General features: G+C 39.4%; 2 protein-coding genes and 1 long non-coding RNA gene across 7 annotated transcripts; 2 read left to right on the top strand and 1 right to left on the bottom strand.

The window, feature by feature from the left end:
• Positions 1 to 635: 635 nt before the first annotated feature.
• Positions 636 to 18,335, bottom strand: LOC136241801 (uncharacterized). Of its 5 annotated transcripts, none has more exons than XM_066033132.1 (10): positions 18,187 to 18,335; positions 18,015 to 18,131; positions 7,001 to 7,058; positions 6,642 to 6,739; positions 6,453 to 6,588; positions 4,428 to 5,077; positions 4,274 to 4,374; positions 1,207 to 1,336; positions 856 to 914; positions 636 to 798 (listed from the first exon to the last, which is right to left on the bottom strand). In XM_066033132.1, the coding sequence occupies exons 2-6, from the start codon at positions 18,073 to 18,075 to the stop codon at positions 5,056 to 5,058; spliced, it is 375 nt and encodes a 124-aa protein (XP_065889204.1). In that variant the 5' UTR covers positions 18,076 to 18,131; positions 18,187 to 18,335; the 3' UTR covers positions 636 to 798; positions 856 to 914; positions 1,207 to 1,336; positions 4,274 to 4,374; positions 4,428 to 5,055. The 5 variants fall into 5 exon arrangements, with proteins under 5 accessions (XP_065889204.1, XP_065889202.1, XP_065889200.1 ...); XM_066033130.1 differs by having other exon boundaries at positions 4,428 to 4,508; positions 17,934 to 18,131; positions 18,187 to 18,331; XM_066033128.1 differs by having other exon boundaries at positions 4,428 to 4,508; positions 18,187 to 18,329.
• Positions 13,229 to 15,928, top strand: LOC136241805 (uncharacterized). Its single transcript, XR_010694413.1, has 2 exons — positions 13,229 to 13,563; positions 15,686 to 15,928. It is a non-coding gene; the product is annotated as an uncharacterized lncRNA (long non-coding RNA).
• LOC136239944 (E3 ubiquitin-protein ligase TRIM71-like) lies at positions 18,245 to 20,644 on the top strand. Its single transcript, XM_066030686.1, has one exon. It carries the CDS (start codon positions 18,245 to 18,247, stop codon positions 20,642 to 20,644), a length of 2,400 nt encoding a protein of 799 aa, XP_065886758.1.
• The last annotated feature ends 29 nt before the right edge of the window (positions 20,645 to 20,673 follow it).

Below are 20,673 nucleotides of genomic sequence, written 5' to 3'. Positions count from 1 at the left end.
TTAGTGGGATAGCACTACCAAAACAGTGAAGTACATAGCTCAGTTGGAAGAGCATTAGATCTACAGGTCCCTGCTGGGTTTTGGCACTTTAAAGAGGCTAATTTTTGATCACATGATTCCCTACATTTCTTGTGTCTACATTATGTCCCACACAGCTAGTGGGTGTAGATTTGAACTTACAAATAGTTGTTACTTCCACATACAATCTCATGATAGCAGGGCCTGAAATTATGTTTTGAAAACAATCTAACAAATGCTGTTATGTGGTCGGACACACTCAACAAAAACTTTCTAAAAGTGGCCAGAAATGGTTGGAAAATGGACCATAATTTCAGGCTCTGTGATAGCTAGTAGGGCATATCCTAAACTTCCTCTAACAACACGCTGAAACTTTGTTCTTGCTTTAACATACGAGCATAACTTCATAAACCTACCATATAACAGGTTTTTTCTAGGGTTTATTGTGATTTTCAAGGATTGGCAACTATCCATGAAAGTTTCCTCATCAAAATTTCCAGTTCAATCAACATGGCTTAGTTTGAGTGTTATAAACACATAAACTATCCGTGAAGAAGTTCCCTCCTCAAACTCTTCAATTTCCCCCTCAACTATTTATGTGGCATGATAAAACTGTGTTGTGATCAAAACTACAAATAATATTTAAAACATGTTACATAATTAACAACACACAGCCTAACACAGATTAACACTTTCTACAACACATAATAATCAGGTTACAAAATGTACAGGTACAAAGTGTTCTCAGTTGTTCTGCTGTCGTTCAAAGAACATGACATCCTGTAAAGAACACAAGTACTAGTGTGTAGTAAGAACACTAGATGATGTAATACTTACAATGAGGAAACAAGCTCCGATCATCACAGCCTTCATCTTCACATCAAGGTCCATTGAAACTATGGATAGATAACAATAAAGAAATAAACTTAAATAACAACTGGTACAAAGCGTGCCAGTTACTCTTAGGCCAATTTACGATCCTATTAAAAGTTAGTGGTCAGTTTAGACAGGTGACCTTATTACACAGGTGTTATTATTGTACAGTGAACCTCAATAACAGGAGAACAGCATTGTATAAAATGTCCACAGAATTAAATTATTGAACAGGTGTGATCACACCCTACGTTTATTCTCCTACATTTGGATAGCTGACTAGGAACATTAGGGGTGTTGACAGGTATCACTTACACTGAATTCCAAAGTAGCCAGCATCAATGAAAATTCAACATCAACCCAACGTTGGGAGGTACAGCATGGACCCTTGATCTTCAGAACAGGCTCTTGAGACTTGTTGGTGATGGTGACTAAATGTAGGGATCTGTAATGTACCAATATTTAGTCACACTGAGGCACCACCTTTAAAAATACTGAATAAAGTCTTAATACCACAGGGCCTTCACTCTGGATATATACACAAAGGTACAACTACATAACCAGATACACTAACACTACACACACACACTGACATTGCACAAGTACACATGTTAGGCAGCCCCTTGGCCCAAAGGTGGCTAAGTTCCACTGCAATTGCCACTACCTCCATCATGTTATAGTAAAATAGTTGAGCTGAGAAAGGGTATGTGGCTTTCAAATATTGCAAGATACAATACCAAAGATGACAGCCAAGAAATGGCTGTAGTGATAATGTTAGAACTTTCTTAAACTTTCATAGCTACAACATTAGACCAAACCTTTAGTTGATGAGGTACAGTAGGACATTATCAGAACACCAGTGTACCAGTTTAGTCACAAAATGTGACCAGATTTTACAGAACCGAACCAAATCGCACATCAGGCAAAATCAAACTAACACCACCAGTGGATAGCTACACTATCGTACTACAAGTTTTGACCCTCAGCACTACTCAAACTACACGAGGCTGGTTTTAGTAGACGTCTTTTCTGGGTGGTGTGGAGTGCCCAAATGGCGGTTTCAGGCCTTGTGAAGGACCTGGCTTGGCAAGAATCAGTGGTTTACTGGTGGACAGCCTAATAATGTTGGCCAGACGTGTTCTCTGTAGATTTTGCTACATATCAGCCACTAAGGAGCCAGCACAGCCCTGTAATCTCGTGACTGGACTCCAATTGTGGTCTGCCTCCATTTTGAGGCCTATCTTTTGCCCTCCCCGCCACCCCCCAGCCTCCACCCCTTTGTGAGCACTCGTGATACTACTTCGCTCGTCCAACTGCTCAGATTTTCTATCTTATTTGGCGGGAAACTGTACAAACAGCTACAAGTACTGGAAGTGGCTTGAAAGGTAACAGATTGATGCATCTTTTGTGTAAATTTCATACGCGTGCTTGCTATCCTTGGAGAGTTATGCTGGCTTCAATTCTTTAAAACCATTTATCTCGAAACTTCTAATGTGCGATTTGGATCGTTTTTCCAAAATCCAGTCACAAATGATACAGTTACAACCCTTGGCTTGGTATGGAAGTCACTAGCTCATGTCTTGTAACTTTTATGATATTTTCTTTTGCCATACAGTATTTACAAGAGTTAATAATAAGAGAGGAGAGTGTCTAACGCTGTATAGGCCTGTAATAGATGATTGCGCAGAAGTTAAATGGCTTCCTTTCCGTGTAACGTATAGGCTTCTAGTATTTGTTCGTTTCCTTACTGCAATTAGTTTAGCCGCACCGTGATGAATCCTCGAGAATATTCGAAGACTGAACTAAAGACTGAGCTGTATGTACAGGGAACAGTGCTCCTTCAATTGAAGAATGCTTAAAGGTAGGGTAACATGGCGACGCAGTGAAAATTCGAAGCGATACTCCGCCTTTGGTTCAGTGTTTATTGGTTTCTCAGACCCTCTCCCCCAGAGTTATCTTCGAGATTAACAGCCACACTTCTTTACGCAACAGAGCGATGCTCTTCGTGGTGAACTTGAACATCGAGTTGAACGCACGCCCTTGTGTCTGGGATAACCTTTGTGGTTAAATGCGAAAATATACTAGCCAGTCTGTATGTTACGCGGAAAAGAAGCCGTTTAACTTCTGTGCAATCATCTGTTACAGGACTATACGGCGTTAGATAATCTCCTCTCTTATTATTAACTCTTGGTATTTAGTCTTGATTACTGTTCTATTAGTTCGCTACACATTCTGCATTATAAATTTCAGATTTTGATCGGTTTGATTAATATTGTACCTTTTATCCTTGGTGAATGTTCTATTAGAGTATTTTAATTGCTTTTGTTACGATGGTTGTTGTACCCAGTAAACAAGGTTTGTGTGGTTCTCCAATGAAGTGAATATGATAATGCACGTATTAATTACAAGTTGAAAATAAGACAACAGTTGAGGTTGTGTACAACAGATGACTAGCTCAAGTGTGGTGTAGGAGGTATCCCAACCTGAAAGGAAACTTGTGGGACCACACTCCCCAGGACATGTCCTGTTGTATTAACACATGATAGTGGCTTGTTATCACTTCTAACATGTAGTGATTGTTCTATTAGAGTATATTGTAGGACTAGTGTACAGTGTGGGAATGTTTAATGTAGAGTAGCAAGATACACTGAGTGACGGAAAAAGTTGTGTAACCTTAGACAGAAACAAGATGGAAAGTTTGGGAACATTATATACCTCAGTTCTGCATGGGAATGGCATATGTACACATGTATAACACACACTTGTCAAGTAGGTCCCAAATGTAGCTACTATGACCTCATTAATAAGACCACCTCATTATAGTGACCATGTCAAGTAGGTCCCAAACACAGCTAAGGTGTAGTCATTAATAAGACCACCTCATTATTGAGGCCAAGCCCTTAGGTGACATCATTACATTATTAATGAGGTTTCACATACAACAGGCTCATTTTAATAAACAGCTACTGTATTTATCCATTGCAAACTTTTATATGTACAGTACTGGCACTGTTATTTCAACTCCTGTTTTGATGAATACACAGTTTAATACATTACAGAGACAATGGGGGAACAGATGTTGTTTGACATACATGACATAAAACCAAACCCGGTTACTATGTGCTGCAGATAAATGAGAAACTAACTTTGTGAGTACATCTAACAAACACACTACATTCCTATGGCATATACAGAGTGTAATTTGTAGTTGAAATTACTGATATTAATCTGGTTGGATTGTGTATCTATAGCGAGAATGATTTAAGCTAAAGTGCTTAGTTTACAACCTGGGTAACACCTGACATATCAACAGGTTGAAACATTTTTCCTTACAAGACTGAGCAAGTGGACTATGATATACACATTAACAGGTATCACTTACACTTTTCCAAAGTTGTCATTGTCAGTGAAATACTCTTTAACAAGACCAGACCATTGTTTGGAGATCTTATCAACCTGTTGGCTCCCATCATTACTCATCACCTATGAGATGAAATGTTAGAATACAAAGATTTTGGTACTGCTTTTGGCCTTACAAATATTTGATATCAGCACAACATGGAGGTACAAGCATGACTCTCCAGACTCGTTGGTGATGGTGAACTCCAGTGGTGAAACTACACAACCAGAACTAAATTAATCTCACGTTTCATGACCTTATTGTTCTCTAGTAATGACTCGAAAAATAAAAAATAAATTGTATAAATTATTTCAGCTGCAGCAGACTGCTTTATCAGAGTATTTATGACTGCTCTATTTGAGTATCTTGATGCAGGAGCTACTACTCTTTCGCTCTTTGCTTGAAGGGACACACTTCAGCTGAGGACTGGATACTCTATCGTTCTTCCAGGGAGCCATTAACAAATAGCTGATCCAATTATCTGTACACCTCTAGAAATAAACTGACTGAGCCTCATTTCCCACTACATGTATGACTGTTTGTGTAATGTTTAGGTGTCTACAGTCATATTAGCACTCTTTTCAACCATCTGATCTTTCTTTTTGGCATGTCAAAATACTGACCCACCACATCCATGAAACACAAGTCATAGCCTTAATGTGATCTATGAAGTCTCTATTACTAGCTTTATCAAGCAGTGATGAGTAGTTTTCAAGGACCAACACATGAATATCAGCCAACAAAAACACTGTTCAGCAAAATCTTTAACTTGATGACTCAATACTTCTAATGGAAGACACATACACATACAGACCTTGCTACTGTCATATATGATGTTAAAATGGGACCAGTTACCTTTGGGCCAGGTATGTGACATTAGACAATTAAATTTGAGAGGCTTTTGTCTAAGCACAAGGCTTCTATAAGCAGGCCCACCTTTTATAACAGGTACCTACCTAGTTATCCACTGCAAACTCTTTTGTATACAAATACTGATATTGTAACTATCGATCTGCTGATGAATGTACAGCTTAAGACATCATAATCACAATGGGGGGGCAATGAGAACTCCACTAAGTACCATAAAACCAAACCTATATACCATGTGCTACAGATATACGAGAAACTGACTTCCAAAGTGCACCAAAAAAAAAACATTTCTGTGGCTGTAATTGTAGATGAAATTACTGACATTTCTGTGGCTTGTGTGAGACCAACTCTAATCTATTTGCTAAAGAGTGGCTACATTACTTGTACACAAACGACACATTAAAGGGATTTTCAAGTTTAGGTCACTTCAAACTAAACCTTATGTTTCTCAGGACAAACTCAGCCAAGTACTTGGTCAGTAAGTCAGTAGAATTAAAATAATAATATTAAATTTTGCTAACCGAAAAGTGATTTTGCAAGTTAAGCTACACTATGATTACTGTACCATCTGTCAGTAGCCAGCTATATAGTGAGATATCAAGTGTTCCTTACTTTGTGATGAATTTAAAAGGTAATTCTTTACAAACCCTTCATGACGTTATCTCTACATGCAAGGTGATCATGTGTAAACATAAACATTTTGCATAGAAAATATAGGCCCTAGAAACAAAAGATTTAGGTGATCTGCTTATTATGCAGTGACCTTATTAAGCAGGTGGCTACAATAGACAGGTCACTTTATGTACAGATGACACATTTAGGGATTATCTAGTTGGCTGGCATAGACAGGTGACCATATTACACAGTGACCTTATTACACAGTGACCTTATTACACAGTGACCTTATTACACAGTGACCTCATTACACAGTGACCTCATTACACAGTGACCTCATTGCATCAGGTATCAGAGCAGCAAGTTACCTCCCAAATAAGAGGCTTAGTTTGCACCCCTGGGTAACATCTGGTACACAGGTGGTGGAGATGGGGGGGCCAGGGGGGCCATGGCCCCCCCACTTTTTTGGGACACTGTTTGCAAGAAAAGATCGAGATACTCTAATAGAACAGTCAGGATCTGGATACTCTAATAGAGCAGTCACAGTATTCAGAGAAGAGTGTAGCAAATTCCTTAGCTACGTATGTGTAGTTATAAATAAGGAGATATGATTGGTGGAGAGCAGCTATTGTCAGCAGGCTGTGACCTTTTTTTTTTTTTTTGGTCTTCAACTTACAGCTGGCCTGGCCCCCTCACTCTTTGGCCTGCTCCACCGCCCCTGATCTGGTATATCAGCATAGTCATAGTGAAATACTCTTTAACAAGACCAGACCATTGTTTGGATATCCCACCAACCTGTTGGCACTCACCACCTATTGGATTAAATGTTAGAATACAAAGATTTTGTTACTGCTTTTAGCCTTACAAATATTTAACATCAGTACAACATGGAGGTACAGCATCTTCAGAACAGGCTCTCCAGACTCATTGGTGATGGTGAACTCCAGGTATACAAAGATAAAACTGCACAATCAAACACACAAGTCTTACAAATGCATACACCTGTACACAGACATATACCATACATGCACATACACAAGTACACTTATCTCCACTCTATGTGCATATGATGCACAGTACACACACACACACGCACCACACTACTCTACACACACATACATACATACACACAACACTACACTACACACACACAATACACTCATGCTCACACGCACAACAGACACGCAAACACATTACACACGAACACCACACACACACACATACACACATTTTGGTCGGTAGGTTATCCAGTTGGTGGCTCCCCAGTTCAGGTGGCTGTACACTATACAAATGAACTTCATTGACAGAGATGGTAGCATGAGGTCACCATTGTTATTTTAATCACTACAAGAACCATCAATAAAATGTACATACATACATAACCACACAATGTATTCCATGTGAGAATACAACAAGTTTAGTGTCAGGGGATGATAATCCAATTGTAGTATGGAGGGGATGATAATCCAATTGTAGTATGGTGCGGGGGAAGATCAAAGGTTGCCGCCAGTGTTACAAATCAGCTGTAAACCAGTTTAAAAATAATTCTAACATGGCTGTACCTCCTTTTGGCCACACAGTGTGGCCACTAAGTTCAAAAACATCAAACAAAACCAAACACCAGACCAATGCAGGAAGTCACAATACAAGGCTAATACATCAAAGACTGACAAGGAGGTAAATCTCTCTGGAACAAATAAACACACAATACTGCACTTGTCTGAATGAATGGGAAGCAGTACAACCGTCAGCCGGGTATCAGTATAGCACACACTCGTTAGCCAATAAATTAAGCTACCCGAGGCTATTATGCTGCACCATTCAACAATGAATATCAGACACTTCAGCTACACCTGTCTAAATGATGCAAAGCAGTACAACGGATGAAGTGATTGGCATCGATAAATGCCACCTTACGCTGGTGCATGGGAAACGCGTATCAATGAATAACTAACTATCAAGACAGTAATTTGTGAGCAAAATGGAATATGTCCCACCCCAAGGGAAATCACATCTCCAGGGCATGTCCTATTGTGTTAACAACTGTCAGTGACAAGTTATCACTTCTAATGTAAAGTGATTGTTCTATTAGGGTATATTGTAGGATGGTATTCTTGGATGCTTGTTATAGAGAAGCAAGGTACATATACAACTACTACACAACTATTCAGAGTGATGGAAACAACAGCTCTGTAATATTGGTTGGGGGTGGACAGTGCCGAGGTGGAAACACCATCTCATTTGTGTTTTGGGTACAATCAAGGTACAAAATTGTACTCTACAGAATGTCACAAACTTGTATTTCATGACCTCATCAATAAGACCATCTAATGAAAGTGACCATGTCAAGTAGCAGAGGAGGTATGACAAACATGAGGTCATAGGATTTGTATAGAGAAATTAAAAAGTAACCTGCAGTCTACAAATACAGCATAGGACTTTACATTGGGTTGTTGAAGTTGAAATGCTTAGTGAAAAAGTTTACATTGTGTTTGATTGTTGACCTGTCAAATTGTGTTGCAGCATTTATCTTTGTACCATAGCAAATTAATATTATGTTTCATGTACATATTATTCTCTATTAGACTATGGTACAGCTCATTTAGAGGGTTACTAAATCACTTAGTCACCTGACATGCTCATTTAGTCACCTCATAATGTTCATTTAGTAACCCGCCCTCAGGCAATTTTGTACATGAAAAATAATTATAACACGAAAGGTACACTGGAGTACTTGATAATACTGTAATACAATTCTTCTCCGTGTTCTACAATTATTCTGGACAAATAGTAGACTAAACGGCATATCTACTGTAGCTCTAGCGGTTACTCTGGTTACCAGTCAAATAATTATTTTTGTGGGCACTGTAAGGACTTCAGGAAGAAACCGTTCTGCCGTTCTGCATTGCTCTTTCACCCTACCCTAATGCTCTGGCTGTAAAGGTATGTACTTTAAACCATAGTCTAAATAAGTTAGACACCGCGACCAGCGGGAACTAAGCGATTTAGTAACCCTCTGGCCCTTAGTAGTGCCCACGCTGTGCTCGGGACGCTACAGCCTTGGGCCATCGGGGCTACTAAATCACTTAGTTCCCTTGGTCTTGGTGTCTAACTATTATTTAGCAATGACTCAAAAAATAAAACAAAATTGCGAATAATGTTAGTCGCAACAGACTGCTTTATTAGAGTATTTAAGACTGCTCTATTAGAGTATCTCAATCTTCACAGATGCACTAAAGGGTCACCCTTCAACTGAGCACCAATGACTGGGTACTCTGCTGTTCTTCCAGGGACCTGTTCACACACAGTTCTTAACAACTATGAAAGTCTGTAAAACACACAAATCCAATATAGCTCTTTAAACCACAAGGCTATAAAAATTTTACCAAATTTGGGATAAACAGGAAGTCATGTGACATTCCTGTGACATTACAAATTATGCGTTATGTAATGTTATGTCAATGATCAAGACTCATGTACATATATCCCTTCTATGATTTTTAGCTATATTCCAATAACTAATATAAAATATCGACAAACACAGTTGATCTGACAATTGAGGTAACAGACTTCCTCTAACAATTTGGATGCTAATAATGACAGTGTGGGACTTTAGTTGACATTACAGTCATGTACATAAACAGGCATCACTAGGATTTACGTCTCAAACAACCATGAAGCACATACACAATTTTCACTAAGCAGAATTAAGTATATGTTAATGCATAGCCGCGAGTGCTATATGAAAAATAAAGTACGAGGCCAAGCGCCAAGTACTTTATTTTTCATATAGCACGAGCAAGGCTATGCTTTAAATGATTTATGGAACTTCTAGTCGTGTAGCTTCACCATACACTAGGACTCGTAATTAACAAGCGTTACACGAACTATTAGCAGCCTGAACGCACACAAACTAGTTTAACAAAGTAACTCACGCGTATTTCACCATAGTTTGGCATAGTAGACGTTCATTGCGTCTTTTGGCAGGTTTTGCTCGCAACCCACAATCGATTCTATTGTGAGTCACATGGTGAAGTATTTCCGTGATATCTCCAGGACTTGTCCGTTTACATTAACAAACGTAACAGCAACGTTACCTTCTCCCACCCATCATCGAAGCATTTAGGTATGTCTATAAAAGCAATCCAGTGGTGGAACTCGTATTGGCTGGGGCGATTGATCACTCAGCGCGGCGAGGCTATCAGCCTTCACCGGCTTGGGTGATTAGTCGTACTGGTGCGAGCCCCGTAGGCTATTAGCCTACACTAAGGCACGTGGGCAACTGTGCTTTATTGAACGAATAAAGCACTCTTTGCGGTGCAATAAAGCACTCTTTGTGGTCGATGAAGCAGTCGGCCGGCTGAGAGGGTACTTTATGAAATTTAAAGTACACTTTTTCCTTTGATCTCGCCCACGCAAAGTTCTATAAGATATGAGAATTAGGCATCCACTTAGCCCACCATGATTGAAGATCCTTATAAAAGTTATGTTTTTGTGAAATTAGTCCAAAACTGTTGACTACAGGACTCATAAACATCACATAACCAGTGTTGGGAGTTTTTTACTTTTGTGGTAACAAAGTAATATAACGAAATACGCTATAAAATCAGGTAATATAACGCAAGTTACTTTACTTACAAATGTAACGCGTTACCTAAGTAATATAGTTACTGTAACGAGTCTAATATTACGTAATATTATTACTACAAGTAACGAAGTTACTAAACTCGTTAGTTATCCTCTGAGTAACGCCTAGCCACAACGAAGTAACGAGACCTACTGAATGAAGCTTATTCACCAGCTTCTTACTTATAACCAAGATTTGCATATCGTCCAACAACGCAATCATGTCACGTGATAAGGTGGTAGTTTCACATGTGACAGCTTAAGGCTGTGGACACAAAGTAATATAATATGTAATATTATTACAGTTACTTTATTTTATGGGTAATATGTAACTGTAACTAAATAGTTCAGTTGCAAGTAATATATAATATGTAACTAGTTACTTTTACAAAGTAACTTGCCCAACACTGCACATAATGAACATTAATTGTCCATAATGACATCATCATTACAAATCCCACTCAGCATACACCAGCTCTACTGGTCTTACTAACATGTTTTAAGTGTTTCAATAACAAGAAATATGGTTGACATTAGTAAATGTTAGGTAGTAGTAGTCATGTATGTACACAGTGTTACAAACATGTATACTACAGTACATTATATACAAGCATTGAAACCGGGTCACTATTGTTGACCTGGATGACCCACAGACAGACCAGGATGTGACCTAGATTAATAAAATCAAGGTGTACGCCATTTTAGCATAGATAGTATGATTCCGGGCTCTCCAATAGCATATTTAAACATGTTAGGTAGCCACCTCTCTATAAAAATCCTTGGCCCAAAGGTGACTAAATTCCACTGTAATTGCCACTACCTCCGTAAAACAGCTGAGCTAGAGAAAGGGTATATGGCCTTCAAATATTGCAAGATACAGTACCAAAGGTAACAGCCAAGAAATGGCTGTAGTGATAATGTTAGAACTTTCTTAAACTTTCATAGACCGTCTAATAGAACATACACTCATTTAATAAAACATCTGTTGATAGAGATAAAATACTCTAATAGAACAGTCACATCTAAGAGTTAAAATAATCAAATATTTGAGATTCTACTTTACATAAGAGAGATAAATAACTGGCAGTGATGGCTCAACAGTTTCAACCCTTGCTGTAGGTATGGAAGTCACTAGCTCATGTCTTGTAACTTTTCTGATACTTCCTTTTGCCATACAGTACACAGGAATAACGCACCTTGATTGCGGACAGCGTACCCAGGGAATTAGACACCGCGTAGTGGGAGCAGGCGGTTGAGATGCGGTTATCCGCGTAGGCGTACGCGGACTACTGTTAGTACCCCGTTTGGGACCACTTGTACGCGGATGTACGCGTCTCACCCGCGAAGAAATCCGTACGGTGCATCAATAAACCGCCTAGTTCTCCGTAAGCACCTATCCGGTGTCCGCCAATGAGCCCCCAAGGGGTCAGGCAGGATCCTACGCGCGGGCCGCTGTGTCCGATAATGAGTTCAGTTTTTGTCACGTGAGAGCATAATTTAAAATGCATAAAATTCCACAATAAAAATAAAAATGTCTTGTTCATTCTTTTACGCAACATTCTTAGCTCCATGCATTCCAACGTTCCAGTTCTGTCAATAACAAAAGTAAGATGATGCAGCTACACACTACACATGTACCTTGAATAACTGTTCGAAGCAAAACAAGTTCAACCTGAAGAAAAACATACATTACAGTGTATCACAAACTGCACATTACTATACACTAACCTAGCACATGCCAAAGTACCAGATGTGAACACTACTTGTGTGAATAGGTCTTTGTTGCAAACACGACAACACCTGGAAAAAGCCTATACATAATGGAAAGAAAATAGTTACACACTATCAGCACATACCATAGTCAAGTGTCCATCAGCTACCACTGTTTACAAGTTGACTTTGACGTTAGCAGAAAGTGGAATATCCATTAGAAGTTTCTGGATAAGGTAAAGAGTTTGTTTTGTGGTTGATGTCTGCCATCACGTGCCAGAGGGGTCATCATACTGCTATGATCAGCTTGCAACAATCTGGCTTCCAAAGACTGGCTTAATGCCATAGGATTCTGTTAACAGTCTCTGGTGTTTCAGTTATTGAGTACTTGACAGCTTACGTTGCTAGTGGCAAGGAAATTCCATTGAGATGCTAATGCTGTAAAATATCTTGTAGGAAATCCTAAAAGATAAAGGCAAAATAATTTGATAGTATTGAACTACTGTTGGAAAGCTGGCTAGACAACTGGTACACAGAGTAACACATTAAATTATATCAAACTACACTAAAACAAGTCTTACCATGAATTTGAATAGTAGGTAACTAAAATCCTTACGACAGCAAAACAGCCCGTGGTACGATTGCATCCCAGCGACATAGCAGATATTGGGTTGAAATCATCCACTAAGGGCACACGTGAACTTTGGTCCAATAAACTGCGACTACACTACAAAACAGCCATGGCTTACCAACCAAAACACAACTATACTTACCAAAGAGTACACACCATCACACAGCTTAGTGTTCTAACAGAAGAAAGCAGACTAGGACAGCAGTTCTCTCAACCCGGAATGTCTGTTATAATACATAAAACAGTTATTAAAAACAATACGTATTTCACCGTATCGATTGGCGAAAACAATCTGAGGTACTTGACACGATGGTATCCTTCACATCTAGATCTGCTCAGTCAAGCGCCATTACGTCTCAGCTGCCAAGCACCCGAAAACCCCCAAATTCCATGAAAGTATCGTCGCAATCATTGGTATTGAGTAGCGCCAATGTTGCACCATGTTTAACCTTAGTTTTCTTCAACAGTCCGGCTGCGTTAGACTGTTTAGCGTCAGTATCCAATCACTTCAGTCAAAAAGAAACCGCACGTGATTTTGATGATCAAAGATGGTTTGTTGTGCGCACGCCTCCACCAGTTAAAAGGTGCGCATCTGTTAAAATAATTCCAGAACAATCTTTAGACCTCGTGTGGTACCTATCATTCTGCTACTGTATTGTGTTCAAGTATTGGACGATAAACGGAAGAAACAACCGTCTCTTCGTTACCGACGTACTGAGCTAGCGGCTAACATGTAGCTATCCTCAGAGTGACTGACACATCCGACGAGATATCCTGTTAGATAGTATACTCTCCGTACCCTCACTAGAACAAAAAAATGGTGAGCCGACCTGTATTTAAGTCTTTGGTGAACTCAAGAGGTTTAAACCTAACCCGCATCGTAATTCCATATATGTATCTGTAAAGCAATGAAGAAAATAGGCCACTTCAAAGACGTTCTATGTTTGATAATCGCTGTCAATATACAAATTAACTTTGTACTCATGGTTTTTAGCTTTCAAGATATCTCATTTTATGTTATTACAATGCTCACAGTTTTATAAACTGCAAGCTTTAGCTCTGTACTCATGATTTTCAGCCAGCAAGATGTCCCATCTTTTGTTGGCAAGTCCTGTCAAGATGTCCCATCTTTAGGCAGGAAAAATCAGTGGGTACGTAGCTGTTTATCAATGTCATTGCATTACGATGTTCACAGTTTCAAAGCCGTACAAGCTTTAGCTCTGTACTCATGATTTTCAGCCATCAAGATGTCCCATCTTTTGTTGGCAAGTCCTGTCAAGATGTCCCATCTTTAGACAGGAAAAATCAGTGGGTACGTAGCTGTTTATCAATATCAGTGTTATTACGGTGTTCACAGTTTCAAAGCCGTACAAGCTTTAGCTCTGTACTCATGATTTTCAGCCATCAAGATGTCCCATCTTTTGTTGGCAAGTCCTGTCAAGATGTCCCATCTTTAGGCAGGAAAAATCAGTGGGTACGTAGCTGTTTATCAATATCAGTGTTATTACGGTGTTCGCAGTTTCAAAGCCGTACAAGCTTTAGCTCTGTACTCATGATTTTCAGCCATCAAGATGTCCCATCTTTTGTTGGCAAGTCCTGTCAAGATGTCCCATCTTTAGGCAGGAAAAATCAGTGAGCACGTAGCTGTTTATCAATGTCAATGCATTACGATGTTCACAGTTTCAAAGCGGTACAAGCTTTAGCTCTGTACTCATGATTTTCAGCCATCAAGATGTCCCATCTTTTGTTGGCAAGTCCTGTCAAGATGTCCCATCTTTAGGCAAGAAAAATCAGTGGGTACGTAACTGTTTATCAATATCAATGTTATTACGATGTTCGCAGTTGCAAAACAGTACAAGCTTTAGCTCTGTACTCATGATTTTCAGCCATCAAGATGTCCCATCTTTTGTTGGCATGTCCTGTCAAGATGTCCCATCTTTAGACAGGAAAAATCAGTGGGTATGCAGCTCACTGTTTGCAGCTTTGAAAACATAGTTTTCAGAAATCTCAGCTATCAAGATTTCTCATAACTATTTTGTTGGTGTTTCCTGCCATATTCCTGGTGTGTGGGTGTGCATCTGTGTGTGGGTGTGCATCTGTGTGTGGGTGTGCATCTGTGTGTGGGTGTGTAAGTACTTAGCTGATTTACCAAACTGGATTAGCATAAGTGTAGGATGATTGATCTTTACTACCCTAAACCAGAGGAGCTCATGGTTTGCCGTGTGTTATAGCCCTACGACATTGCCTGCAGAACCAAACGGGGCACTGAAAATATCATCATCCATATGGAGTCCTTTGACACTTTTAAGTGGGTATGCATAATGTTCGTAGCATTTGTTCATTAGTTATGAAAGCCAAACAAGTGTTGAGTAGGGTTCTGGGAACCATAATCTATTGTTCCCAGAGTCCTTTTAAAATAATTAAATTCAATAATTTTTAGCATCACAGTTGAATGGTTTCAACAATTTGGAGACCATAAGATATTTGATGTAGCATGACCAGCCTCCTCTGCAAGATGTTAATTATATATCCACTGATATTGATAATGAACAATTTCCTCTTTACTGTGTATTAATCAGATCAAATGCTTATAAGTATTCTTTAATGTTGTGACTGTGTAGCAAGATTTAAACTGCCCACTTGTCTGGCATGTGGAACTCCAAGCTTGTATTAGTGGCATAGTTAAAACTGTGAAATGGAGCTGAATTGTGGGATGGTATGCAGGGGTGGTATGCAGGGGTGGTGGGACAAGCCCACAGTAACTATATAAGATGCTAACTATTATTCATATGTACTACCTGCTGAAAGTAAAACAATTGTATAACAATGATTGTATTGTAAAGCCGTGTCCGCCACATCATTCCTTCCAGCATGTGATTTGTCCATTATGTGTTTGTCAGGTTTGATAATTAATGAATTGTACATATACAACACTTATACAGGTCCAACAGTGGTGCTTTGTGATATGCCGAGGATTTTGCTGAGTTGGACACATACGAGGATTTTGCTGAGTTGGACACATACGAGGATTTTGCTGAATTGGACACATACGAGGATTTTGCTGAGTTGGACACATACGAGGATTTTGCTGAGTTGGACACATACGGCTATTGAAACTACTACATTTAAAAATGTATTGAGTTGTTTGTTTCTGTTTGCAGGCTAAATGAACTGTCACAGTGAAATTATCATCATAATAGGTATGTCACCTATCTATGCACATACTGGACGTGGTAAAGGTATGCAACTGGGCTAACAACTTTGCCATGTGATTGAAGCTAGCCTATAATCATGAGCTGCTGTCAAGTTGGACAGTACATACCATAAATGGGAAACACGATTGAAAGAAGTATAATAATTTATAATTGATTAATGCATAACAAACAATGTTCTGAGTGTCTTATTGAAGAAAGGGATGTAGTATACTGTTACGAAGTTAGTTTAGTTACTTGGTCCATGAAGCCACACTTCCCATGCTGTCATAGCTCCAATTCAAGTATTTGTTAATGTGACAGCTTTTATGGTGAGTTCTACCAAACTTCAATGCACTATTCATGTCCCACTCCAGGTAGGGTGGGGAATACAGCAGATTTGACAAGGTCTAGTGTCAAATTTCCTAGTACTGAGACTAAAACCCCCACTATATTCCGACTTCAAAAGGGATTTCTGAGGGGAATTAATTTATCAAAATGATTTTTGACTGCCACCATCAAAAGCCCCAGGATGTAGATGGTCAAATCCCCAGTAGGTGTATCGGGATTCCGGGGGGTGGGGCTAGCTTTAAAAGTTGATGTAGGTATGTTGTGCCATAATATGCCACAGAACTGCAGGTCTGGCACTCTTGTAGCTAATGGTAACCGCACCCGCGGTACTTGCCACTAAACACGAGTGCTGGGGTATAATCTGTGGCGAGGAGGGGTCTCATGCTAGCTGATGCATCATGTGCAAAGTGTTTCCAGCACCGAGACACAGTGGTCGCCTGCTTTCAAGTGCCCAAGCGTTTCACCCTAAATAACTCCAAAGCATCGATACTCCCGATTTTTCTTATTAGTCGTTCATTGGCCTCTATGTGTCCAGGCTCGTGATAAGCACCTCGTACAGGTTTTGCCTCCAATGTTCACCTTCCATGACCAGTACCTGACTGGTAAAGTGGACAGTAGTGAGTGCAGGCCTCAAGCTATAACGCGCATGGGCTATAATTCTGAATCTGTGGTTTTAGCCCTATGGATACATCATTGTGGGAGCCTGTAGCTACTATAATTATCTACCCGTTACTTCCGTCTTGTCCGCGTTGTAGAATAAGTTGCTTTGCGGGTATAGGCGTTGTATCCGCGTAGTGGAGGAAGCCATTAGGCGGGCACCGCACGGTTTTACACCCGTATACAGTCCGCCAAGTGAAATGATTCACGGACAGCGTCCATTCCGTATACAGTGCTAGTATCTCCTGTGGTATTTATTCTTGATTACTATTCTATTAGTTTGTTACACATTCTGCATTATAAATTTCTTTCAGATTTTTGATCGGTTTGATAAATATTGTACCTTTTATCCTTGATGACTATTCTATTAGAGTATTTTAATTGCTTTTGTTACGATGGTTGTTGTACTCAGTAAGCAAGGTTTGTGTGATTCTCCAATGAAGTGAATAGGATAATGCACATATTAATTGCAATTTGAAAATAAGACAACTGTTGAGGTTGTGCACAACAGATGACTAGTTCAAGTGTGGTGTGGGAGGTATCCCAACTTGAAAGGAAACCTGTGGGACCACCAAGTAGGTCCCAAATGTAGCTAAGGTGTACTTCATGACCTCATTAATAAGACCATCTGACCATGTCGTCAAGTAGGTCCCAAACACAGCTATGGTGTAGTCATTAATATGACCACCTCATTATTGAGGCCAGTCCCTTAAGTGACATTATTAATGAGGTTTCACATACAGCAGGCCCACTTTAATAAACAGCTACTGTATTTATCCATTGCAAACTTTTATGTATACAGTACTGGCACTGTTATTTCAATTCCTGTTTTGATGAATACACAACTTAATACATTACAGAGACAATGGGGGAACAGATGTTGTTTGATGTACGTGACATAAAACCAAACCCAGTTACTATGTGCTGCAGATAAATGAGAAACTAACTTTGTGAGTACATCTAACTAACATACACACACACACACACATACACTTCATTCCTGTGGCATATACAGAGTGGGACCAATAGTGGGACTATTAACCCATCAGGTTGTCATGAAATGGTCTGTCACCTGAAACGGTAGCCTGTTTGGGGACACCTCCTACTGAAGTTGCTCCAGTGGCGTATCTCATAACTCCTTGTTCACTCTCAATTTTATCATAGACCACTCAGAGTCTCAGACACGTCACTTTAATAACAAACCGGCTCACTTGTAAATTACACTACACAAAAACTTCTCTTACTCTCACACTAAATCATCAATCATCTCTAAGTAGTTGTCTACTGCAACAATGACGTTAAATGATCCTGGAGAAATTCACATTTTCATTATCGATTGTGGCGCCTACTCTAATTGTACGGATAAACAGAGACTACATTTTTGCGGTAGATCTTTATTCTTGCAATATTGATCACGTGAAGATAATGGCTAGTGGCGGCGGTGTAGAGAAGGAATGGCGACAGATTGAGGAAGAAATAACTTGTTCCATCTGTGGAGATCTTTTTACTGATCCGAAGACCATCCCTTGTTTGCACACCTTCTGTAAGCGATGTATAGAGAGGAGTATAGAATCTAATAAGAAAATGGCGACCATTGTTTGTTGTCCGTTATGTCGTGCACCACTTCCACAAGACGGGATAGCGTCTATTCCCACTAATTTTACCATTAATCGTTTAGTGGAAATTTTCAAAAAACGCAAGGAATCCGGACAAGGTTCAGTGACGATGAAATGTGGGAAATGTAAAAAAGGAGCAGAAGCCATCACGTGGTGCATGGAGTGTAGAAACCCGCTATGTCAGAAGTGTAACGAGTTTCACGAGAATTGGGAGGATTTTGAATCACACAAAACTGTTCCCATCAACGAATTTCTCCAAAATCCCAAACAAGCTTTAGCTGGCACTCCAGAAAAGGCAGAATTCTGTAAGTTAGTGGCTCATTCTGAGCAGAAACTAGACCTGTACTGTAAGACTTGTAGTAGTTTAATATGTCGAGACTGCACCTTGAAGGATCATCCTCGTGAGAAGCATGATTTTGATTTCATTGAAAATGTAGTGGATGAAGAAAGAGAGAAGATGAAACAGGTCACTGCTCCACTAAAACAGTTGTTACAACGAGTAAGAAATGGAGTAAAGAAAATTGAACGTTGTGAGAAACAAGTTGACATTGACAGTGAAGCAAACATTGAGAAGATACGAGCTACATATGGTGAAGTGTACAAGTTGTTGAAGCAACAAGAAGAAGAAACAGTTGGAAAGGTGAACACCATCAAGACTTCATTTAAAAAGACACTCGCTGTACAAAAAGAACATGCAAAGTTTGTGGAAAGTCAATTGGTAAGCTGCAATGAGTTCTGCCACAAAATTGTAACAGTTAACAGAACACGACAATTACTAACATACAACAAATGGATTGAGAATAGAGTTGATGAAGTAACAAAACAAGTGGAACATACTAGCCTTGATCCAGAGTGTAAACCAAGTGACATGATTGTTATTTGTCATCACCCAGTTGAGTTTGTTAATGATTCAGTTTGTGACGTGTCATCTTGTCTTCCACATTTACCTGATTGTACTGTGAGTGGTCCAGTAGTAATTAGTGATCCAGTTAAAGTGACTGTTATACTGAAAGACATTTTTGGGTCTCCTGTAGTGAACCAATCAAAAGATCTAGAAATCCATTGCAACAAGGAGAGGGAGTTTTTACAGAATACACATATTGAAGAAGAGTCAAGAGGACAGTACCATATATGGTATAATCGTAAAAGAAAGGAAGATCATTCATTATCAGTTTACTGGAGAGGATTAGAAGTGAGCCATGAAGAAATCAAAGTGTTGACAAACATTCGTGACTACAATAAGTTGAAGCAGGAGGTGAAGATCATCGACAAATATGGACCAACTAACAAGAAGTTAACACGTCCTTATCTGTTGGCTAAAGGATCTAACAATGAACTTATTGTTCGTGACAGTTCCACCAAACAGTTAGTAGTATTTGATGAACACTTCCAATACTCTCATGTTATTGGTGGAGCAGGTAGTGGAAATGGAAAGTTTCAGTACATCACTGGAATAGCAGTAGACAAGAAGGGATATTTGTATGTTGCAGATAGTAGCTTGCACTGTATTCAGAAGTTTAAACTAAATGGAGAATTTATTTCCCAGTTTGGCAGTAAAGGTACAGCTAACAATCAGTTCCAGTCTCCTTATGGTCTAGTGTTGTCCCAGTCAGAACTGTTGTTTGTGTGTGACAAGTACAATCACAGAATTCAAGTATTTACAAAAGAACAATTCTCTTACTGTTTTGGACGACATGGCACACAACCTGGTACCTTTAATGAACTTGTTGACCTGACACTGAACAATAGTGAAGATCAGTTGTTCATTACAGACTGTCACAATCACCAAGTGCAGGTGTTTACCACTAAAGGACAATTCCTTAAAGTGTTTGGTGACTTCACTGATGTCCCCTTTAAGTTACAACGTCCAATTGGGATACACTATACACTAGATGGACACTTGTTGATCAGTTCCAATGACACTAACTGTGTGTTGGTGTTTGAAGAAGATGGGAAGTTTACATCAGCCATTGAAGGTACCTATCAAGGGAAGAAAAGGTTTAGTGGTCTTTGTGGAGTAGTGATGATGGATAATGGACAGATTGTGATAGCTGATAATGGTGGTCACAGGCTAGTAGTGTTTTAGTAACAATTTACACTAGTAGTATTTTAGTA

The sequence above is a fragment of the Dysidea avara genome, chromosome 12 (genome assembly GCF_963678975.1).
Source record: "Dysidea avara chromosome 12, odDysAvar1.4, whole genome shotgun sequence".
NCBI lineage: Eukaryota > Metazoa > Porifera > Demospongiae > Dictyoceratida > Dysideidae > Dysidea > Dysidea avara.
The sequence above is the reverse complement of the archived record's forward strand: the minus strand, read 5'-3'. Positions and strand labels throughout refer to the sequence as shown.

Coding starts and splice junctions, on each gene's coding strand:
- LOC136241801 (XM_066033128.1), bottom strand. CDS start 18,075: ATGAGATACGCCACTGGAGCAACTTCAGTAGGAGGTGTCCCCAAACAG. Junction 6,740..7,000: donor ACCTACCGACCAAAATGTGT/GTATGTGTGTGT, acceptor TTGATTGTGCAG/TTTTATCTTTGTATACCTGG. Junction 6,589..6,641: donor TGTACTGATGTTAAATATTT/GTAAGGCTAAAA, acceptor TTAATCCAATAG/GTGGTGAGTGCCAACAGGTT.
- LOC136239944 (XM_066030686.1), top strand. CDS start 18,245: ATGATCCTGGAGAAATTCACATTTTCATTATCGATTGTGGCGCCTACT.